The following is a 9,202-nucleotide window of genomic DNA, read 5'->3' on the forward strand; positions in this document are numbered from 1 at the left end:
CACGGAATGTAGCGCGAGAATAAGAGGAACCTTAGAGCGAGTCTGAGTATGAGGCGATGGCCACTGCAAAAGTAACCCAGTTGAATAGATTACAGTCATGTTTCCCCCATTTATTTCAGAGTGTACTGTGGCATCCGAAAGTAGATTTGTTCGCTAGAGATGCGAGCTGTATTATAATAGGCAACTAGCGGTGCGTGTGGATATCCATTTGATTGAGGACCATAAAATTATGGCTGAAGGGCTAAGAGCAGTGGGCAGGGGGGAAGATAGAAAGGTCGAATATCTGAACTGTTATTTCGGTGGAAAGCCAAGAATTCGTGGAAGGATAAAAGAGAACAACTCCAGAAGCATGTGTCCTGTACACTCCGTCCTCCCCCTCCTCTCTCCCCAGCCTGCTCTAATGTTTGTAAGGCCTGGGCCCTAAATTAAATTCACTAATGGCTGTTTTGTACTAAAAGGCACCTGGAAAAAAATTCATCATACTGCAGAGCCCTGGTAGACGCAATAAGAGAAAACGGCAAAAACTGTAGGTCCCACAATTTCTCTGCGTCGTCAAATCATTTGTATCATCTAATGTCCTTTAACTGCCTTTTCGTCAGTGAGTGCACTCCAAAGTAAGGATGCCTTTATCTCTCCGACTGTTGATACGAAAAAATGTAGCGTCCTCGCTGCTTTGGGAAGAAGAAGTATGCTCCAGGGTCTGCTGAGGGTTTTAGGATGCACTCAGGATGTTTGCAGAAAATCCATGTAGCTCAAAGAGGTTGTTGAATAACCAAAAAAGGAAAATTGCTCGCGGTAGTGAACGCTAATCTTAGGCGCCTGTTTGGATCCCAGCACAGCAGCCATCAGATAAGAGGTACTCAAACTGGCTTTTTTATTTTAATGTTTTAATATTTTAATATTTTACTTTATTATTTTATTTTATCTTATTTTTGAACTCAAAGTGGCAATAGAGTCAGCTCTGTAAGGCTAAAAGGACATCACTGTGGCCAGATATTGCTTCCTTTACGGAAAGCGTTCCTTTGTAAAATATAGGGTTTCTATACTCATTGTAGACTAGACTATGCCCCAACCTTGGGGCTGTGTTCCTGGGGACAAAAGATTTTTAGTTGGAAGGGAAAAGAACAATTAGTTGACTCGATGGGAATAAGGTTGTAGACGAGCAATTGTTCTTCGCAGAGAGAATAAATATCCGCACTCTTGCGTTTGTGTTCCTCCTTCTCATCTTGTCTCTCGCCACACCTCCGCCAGCAAGATGGCTGGTCATAACAAAAACAACGTTGACGCATCTGCTCCTCAAGTACTGCCCCTTTCTCAGCAGCCGACCTCAACCGGACGGTGCCCACAACCTTGCCACAACCCCAGGTTCAGCAACGACAATTCCATCAATAGCACCATAGAGACAAGTACTTAGACACTACAGAATAAATCGTAGGAGATAGCCGACACTTTTAATACAACAGATTATTTGGTAGCATTCTACGAATTCAGCTGTACTCTCACTAGTTCGAGCTCGCGCTTTATCACCGCATGTTCCAAATGCAGCCGATTGAACTCTCCCTTCTCTTGCTTGAACTCGGCCTTCTCTTGCTTGAACTCGGCCTTCTCTTGCTTGAACTCGGCCTTCTCTTGCTTGAACTCGGCCTTCTCTTGCTTGAACTCGGATTTCTCAGCCTCAAACAGTTCCACACGTCCCACAAATGATGCGTACTGCTCCCGAGCCCACTTTTTCAGCAGTATATAATGGTTCCTTTCGATATCCAGCAACTTCTCAGCCAACGTATTCATTTTCTCTGCAACCGCTTGCTCCTTCGCTTCTAGCGCTTGTTCCCGACGTCTAGCATCCTTCCTATTCTCCTCTAATTCCTTTGCATAGATATCCACCGCTTTGATACCCACGTCCTTTAAGCCTTCGGGGGCTTCAATCACATCCACGGGCGATTCGAAGACGTCAAGCTTTCGACGTTTCCTCGCTGATCCTACGCTTTTGCCTCGTATACGCCGAGAGTCACTATCTGCTACGACTGCCATCGCCATCAAAATTCTCGCGCAGGATTAGAAAACTTTCTCCGATTGATAAGGGCTCTGAAAATGATATAGTACATACCTGAGTGGAGGTCGTCTGTGGCCTCTGAAATGTCAGCTTCAGACTCATTGGATTCTGGGGAATATTCTCTGTCATCTCCGTCATCTCTGCCAGGTACTTCCAAGGTGGAGAGTCTGAGTGAGCGCCGATGAGGAGGATCATCCGGAAAGGTGACTGATTGACGTCGGTTTCTTGCAAGGCTTCCATCATAAACAGCATGAAATCTGTCGAAATGAGGACAAAGAGATAGCATCTGTTCACGTTGTACGTCTCCAGCACCGGATTGTTGTAATATCGCCCTAGCTTGGTCGTACTTTTTCTTTGCATATTCAATCTTGGACTTGACCCGCTGTTGATCTCAGTCGGTGCTATTCCTTGCGTTGACTTAATTGGCGATCTCTACATGAATTTCGCGCGCTTTTGGTTGAGTCTTTCGTGGTTGCGCGGATCAGTTATCCAATCGACAAACAAATCCATTCCTGAAGAGACCCAGAAGTTTTTTCTGAGATTAGTTTTGGGGGTAGGGGTTTGTATCCTGGAGGTTAAATTGGGTCCATGCTGAGAAGGCGACGATGTAGTTTGCATTACATGTGGTACGGCTGATAGAGACGGTGCTGCGTCCCCAAGTTGTAACATCGACTGCGGTTGACCGTAGGGCTGGCGCCTCGTCATGGTGGATGACAGAAGAGGGGTGGGATGAGTGTAGTAATATGTTGAAAAAGTCTAGATGCTGGAATCTGCCTGGGCTGGAAAAGCACGGACAAGCTGTAGCTGAGGCGATGATGAGACCGGTCCTTGATGAAGGCGTGATCAGACACAAGGGAGAGACGCGTGAGAGGGGGACTGGTGAAGGTTAAAGGTGGAGAACGACGGTTAAAAGCAAGGAATTTCATTGGTCAGCTTGATTCTTAGATCCAAACCTCAAGTACGCGTTCTCGTAGCGAGCCAACGAAACGTATATCCACATTGACGTTTGAAGACGTTCTTCGCGCCGTTCTCGTCTCGAATCCTTCAAACCTGGCGGCTGTTGAATGGGGGATCAAGAGAGATCACCAGTAAGGTGCTCAATACCATTACAGCCCTATCTGCCCGTCCTTCCTGTTTAGTATGGATAGGACCCTGCTTTTCTACAGTCATATTTATATACTCCTGCAATGTTCTCATGTAGACTTCTTGTTGCTTAGCCTTTGCTTGAGGAAAACATGATCCATCTTTACTTTCCCTATTGTGCAGAACCGCCTCTAGTCTCGCCAGAAAACGTCCCCATCATATCGTCGCTCGCAGGCGAACACTTCTTAACTATATCGATATGGATATCCTTCGTACGTTCTTTATTTTCAGGGCATACGCCCAGGTACTTTCTTTTTTTCGATCATCCCACATGCCAGCAACGGATATGCGGCATCGCTATAAATCATGAATGGCTGGCGTAGTCAAAAAGCACATCGACCGGGAAAGGTGGAGGGGCGAGAGCGTAGGGGAGGAAGGATAGATGGGGGGCAAGTGGACGCAACTCGATGCCAAGGCCCGGTCACCTTTTTGGCTACCTCGTTCATATTCTTGAAAATGGCGCAATAAGTCTTCGCCGACTAGAGAAAGACAGTGGTAGATGCCTGATATTTGTGGCAGTATTCTAAAGTTTACAGCACCTTATTTTTTACTTTTATTTTGTAGACGAAGCGCTTTCAGCTAGTGATTCAAGCATTTCACCAAGTGACGCGCAACAACAGGGAAGCTTTCCCCCTCCCCCCGGTAATGGCTCCTACACCCTTGCGGTATGATACCGTAGATAGCGATAGATAGTGTCGGCTTTTTCAATCAAAGCCCACCATATGAATAGCATAGCTACTCACATGCTTAATTTACAAGCAGATAAATGCATGAGGAGCAGTGTTGGTGTTTGGGTTGGTGGGAAGGAGAAACATGCTGGCTGCTGATTATACATGAACATACATGTGATCGATGGGGGAGGTGGCCTAGGTACTGGGCGAAGTATGGCGACAGCCTTCCCAGAGCACGCATGCACCTGTGAGGCTGTAGCCTTTGCTTAACAGGGCTACTTGGACATGGGAAAGAGGGTTAAGCTTACAGCGGATATTAAATATTCTCTCCGTCTCCCTTCACCTCCACCTCACTCAAATCTATTGTGAGCACAACCGACCAGCGACATGTGCACCATGTGCACATGTACCCCAGAGCGCCTCGAGCCGTGTCCTCGGTCTAGATGATGGGAGCAAGTGCTCACTCTATCCTTTCGTGCACCTGGCCTATTGAGTATGCCGAGGTATATTTTTTCAATAGACGACACTGAATTAATATTGAATTATACATACTTCAGGCACTCAAAAAGGAAAGGTTCTATGAAATAAAGAAAGGGTAATTGAAAAAACCATGCGACGTGATTTATAAGCAGCTTGCATTTACAACATGTTTGTCAGTACCCAAGACCGTTGCCAACCCCTTCGGACTCTCTCTCCTCTCCCTTTCGCCGATGCTTCCTCCCGTGATACTGTTTCTAGATGTCTCTGAACTAGCGCCAGTCGTGCCTAGAATAGACTCTACTTCTGATATATGTAGACATCGATGCCATATGTATATAAAAGCTGTCCAAAATATATATTAAGCTTTTCAGCGTAGTGGGAACTGTGATCCAATGTAGATACCACATGCCCAAATTCCAAATATCTAATGCTGTAATAGGTACATGCCTAGCTGTATATGTCTTACATTGCATGGTTGGATCGACCTGCATGGAGCATAACCCACTTGCGTACTGCGAGAGCATCACAACTGAGCCTTCGTCTTAAAAAATAATCTCAGAAAAAAATCCGGCCAAGAGGAAAGAAATAAAATAAGAGCATGTAACAAAATTCAGGGCACTGATTCCCGAAACACGTTGCGTGTACATATACACGTAGGAACCTCTGTACTATACCCTGCAACAAAAATAAGATGAACAGAGAGGGTGACTGCATACTACGCTCGAATGACCGCACGCAATAAACGAGTTTAATCACGAACATGAGATCAAGAGCAAAGGAAAGCGAATGGACGGATGTTGAGAGTATTTTCCTTACCCAATAGCGTTACCAGTTAAGCTGGGCTGGGGCGATCAAGGGATGAGAGAGCGCAATGTGTACTTTTGCAATGACATATTCTGGATCGTTCCTAGTAAAGAACCCAAGAGATAAAAAAAAAAAAAAAAAGCCCACACCTTTTTCCTAGTTGCGAGCGTTGAATGACAAGTGCGGCCCCTGGGACGTAGGATTTATGTGCAGCAAAATTGGAGGAATGAACATCGTTCCACAGGGAGCAATTAGAGCATTTAACCATGCAAACATTGGATCGTAGACTTCATTCAGGAAAATGGACAGAGTCCTTAGATGAGTTAATAAATTCTCACGTCGGCTCACTTGGATGGTATGGGACATGCAACGAATCACCATTCGACTCATTTCTCCTTTCATTACAGGAATAACGAAGCAGTAACCTCAACATCTCCTCCAAAATTTCGGGCGAGCCATCCGACCGGAGAGCCGGTATGCCTCTTGGTCTTCAACTCATGCTCAGCGTCGCTGTCGCTCGTTTCTTGAGAGAGAGGTATAAAACAAGAAAGCTTCTTCGTTCGTCGTTCTTCATTTTTTTAAGATAATCATTTTAATCCATACAACGATACCCGTCCTATCAAGATGCCAGCCAGCATTCATCGATATCCCAGGATCGCCATCAACCCTATTGTGCATCTTCCGCTTGCGCTCCCTTCCGTAGTTCCGATCTTACATGTTCCCGCGACAATGCCTCCTCAAGTCATCCTGCCGATGGAGGGACCCAGCCATGTCATACAGGATCATAGTGCGTCTGACATCTAATTCGAGCGATCGCCCACATCTGGCCTTCAAGAACAGGATAATGGCCCCATGGAGGGCTGCACTGTGTCCTGTGTGTGGGTTTGGACCCTATTCGCTGTAGAAGCGTTTATACCCCTGGATCTTGTGTACGGAGCCTGTACAAGCCAACCCTAGCTGGAGCATGTTCTTTAATGCCGGTACCCCTCTGTATGTACCAGACAGATCACACACGGACCAACATTGAAGTACTTGAATAAATACATGTATATAGTTTATTATAAAAGAGCAATTGTTCGAAACATGAAAGAAAAATAACCGTGTAAATTCTTACAGAGGTTTACAAGTTCACTAATAGCTTGGTGTCCGCCCCCCCCTCCCTCCCCTCGTCCCATGTCCGCGAGCATGGTCTATTGGGCACAACAGAGAGTTGTGTAGGTTGTCTGTTCTATAATAAGACCTGCGGAGTTTTATTAGTTTATTACAGGCACAGTCGCACACCGCCCTGCCCCCATTTTATTGCACGGACATGTAATTTTACGCACGTATGTACGACCACATGAGGTATTTGGTATTTTCAATTGATCGCACGGATCGACACTTCGACAAAGCACCCTTTTTCTTAGGTTCGGTCACACTAATCCGCCCTGAATCTCTCTAAACCGATAATTTCCCGTCCCTTTTATTCGCTCATTCATTACTTCATTCATTCATCTATTTATTTATTTACACGCTCATTCATTTTTTTTCTCTCTCTTCCAGCTCACGTTTCCCGCACAGATGCAGCATTCATAAAGGGTGAGTGTATGCACAGTATATTTCCTATTGGGGTCCTAAAAAATTTTTGGATGGGGGAACTGTGCCAGTATCCCAAATTCGAAAGAAATACTTGGGGGATATTACTCTGGATTCCCCCTAGTGTAGTATTAGGATCCCAATACAATGCACTCACTTTTTTCTACTGTCTGTAGGTCTGTAGAATAAAAAAAAAAAAAAAAAAAAAAGGCTGGCTGCACCATCTCATCTCCATTCTCATGTCGCATGTTGCACGTCTTAATGGTCATAATGGCAAGCTTTTTTTATTCACTTTCTATCTCTCTACGTCAAGTGTTTTCACGTACCGGTTCATAGACATCGTTTGGAGCTGCTCTTCTACTGATTGTAGAGCTGCTTCAACCCTCAACTCCAATGTGGACCCAGGCATCCGCAAGGAGGTTTTCAACACCGAGCGGATCAGACGCCTCTTGTAGTAGAATTGCTTTGACCGCGTGTTAGCTTTCTGGTCGCTCCCCTTCCGCCACTTGGACTTGTAGTGCTTGTTGAGTTGCCAAAGTGATGGTTGCCCATTCAGTCCAAAGAACCACTCCTTCCATTGGTCTCGAAGAGGATCGTCGCGTCCAAGCATGATGTGGTCAGCAATAAAAGGTGGTTGATATCTAGGGTACGCCAGCGCTTCTTCCATTTGGTCCATTTGGTCCTCTATGTCATGCTCTTCAGGCTGTGGTTGATGCTCTGGCGGTTGAAGCGCCTGTTCCTGGTCCGGTAGATGCAAGGTGGCTTCCTGATGGATTTCCGATTGCTGTTCCTGCTCATCTTCTTGTTCCACCACCGCTTGCTCCTGCTCCGCCGCTGTTTCTTGTTCTTCACCCGGCAGTTGTCGTTCTACTTGAGAACGTTGAACACGAACATGCGGCTGGAGCGTATGCAATAGCTGATGTCCTTGGGGCTGAATTAGCTGTTGCGTTTTCTCTATAAGCTGGATGTACAGCTCTTGCGCTTGCGCTAGTTGCGGGCTGGGTCCCAGATTTCGGAGTAGCTGCAACCCCTGCATTTGATCCTGTTGAAGTTGTCGTAAGCCATTCAAGTTCTGTTGACTCTGTGGTTGACGCCCTTGATCTGCTCCCTGCTGCTCCCTCTGAGATAAATTGGTTATCGCTTGAGTGAGGCCAGATGATATGTCGAAGGCAAAGCTGACGAGAGCGCTGAATCGATCGTCGATTCGAGCCTTAATGGTGGAGGTAGCCTCCATGAGGTCTTCTCTCTGCTCGTTTCTTACAGCAGATGTGGTCTTGAGGAGCTCGTTGAGTACGCGGTTATTCTGCTCATCTCGCATGTGCAGCGAGCGGAATTCGTGGTTGATGGCTGGAGCGTTTGCGGCAAGGCTGTCCGATACCGGGGAGCGTGTAGTTTCTATGCTGTGAAGTAAGCGTTCCTGGAACCTCAAGAATAGAGTGCTGCCAAATAAACGATCTCTGAAGATGTGGTGCTCGCCGTAACGAAATTCGGAAGTTCGAAGATTGATGAGAACCGCAGCGTCTTGAAGAAGGACTTTGCGCAGATGTGTCAATAGAAGAAGGATGCGCAGCTTGGGGATGTCCTGGCTCAGAATTTTCATCCTGGTGTTGGAAGGCCGATCCTCGAATATATCGCGATCCATCATGATATTGGAAGTCCATACGAGCCAATCCTCGGAATCCGTGAAGTAGTGTTCGATAAATGGGAAGACTTGTCGCTGAAGGTCAATAGGCGGGATGAGAGTATTTCGCGCGAGCCATAGACGCTCCCCTGGCAATGTGCACCCGGCCATTTTCAGAGCCACCTGCGCAGAATGTCGGTCCAGATAATGTGTCGCCACGCGATCAACGCTCCAGTGTCCAGCTTGCGCAATTGAGGCGATGTCCGCCCCGGCCGCGAGAGCATGGCGCGCTTCAGAACCTCGATGCGCATGAGTGGGCTTGTTCGTTGGGTTGGCCGATTTATTCCACATTGTGGCGGCATGCCTGTACTGTGCACTGTGTGACAACTGCTTCAACGGATCCCCTCCTGCATATAGGATGAAGATCTCGCTCCAGGAGTGTTCGTTGAAATCCGGAGGGCTTCTTGGATGCTACAAAGGAAGAAATGAAAAGGCGATTGTTATGAGCGCGAAAAAAAAAAAAATTAAAAAAAATTAAAAAAAAAAATTAAAAAAAAAAATTAAGGAAAAAAATTAAAAAAAAATAGAGGAATAGAGGAGAGAGATCATACCATCCACAGTTCATAGAGGTAGAGTACGAAGGCACCGACGGGGCAGACCTCAACATCCTTGCTTCGCACTATAACTCCTTTATTCTCCTTGCCCTCGCGGTTCGTTTTCCCTCGTAGCATCGAAAGAGAGATACCAACAACACTTTGTCCTCCAGAGTTTCCTTGATTGACGGTGTGAGTGGCGAGGTCAGCCAATGTAGCCATCCTCATGTTTTCACCGCGCATTACCATATAGTGGGACCAT

General features: G+C 46.3%; 1 protein-coding gene across 1 annotated transcript; it reads right to left on the reverse strand.

Moving 5' to 3' along the window:
- Positions 1–1,479: 1,479 nt before the first annotated feature.
- BC939DRAFT_482046 (uncharacterized protein) lies at positions 1,480–2,339 on the reverse strand (the record flags this gene model as incomplete). The annotated part of the gene is made up of 2 exons (XM_051559082.1): positions 1,480–1,979; positions 2,108–2,339. The coding sequence occupies 2 exons, from the start codon at positions 2,337–2,339 to the stop codon at positions 1,480–1,482; spliced, it is 732 nt and encodes a 243-aa protein (XP_051406508.1).
- Between the last annotated feature and the right edge of the window lie 6,863 nt (positions 2,340–9,202).

Source organism: Gamsiella multidivaricata (assembly GCF_025024155.1).
Source record: "Gamsiella multidivaricata strain RSA 2152 chromosome Unknown BC939scaffold_126, whole genome shotgun sequence".
NCBI classification, from domain to species: domain Eukaryota; kingdom Fungi; phylum Mortierellomycota; class Mortierellomycetes; order Mortierellales; family Mortierellaceae; genus Gamsiella; species Gamsiella multidivaricata.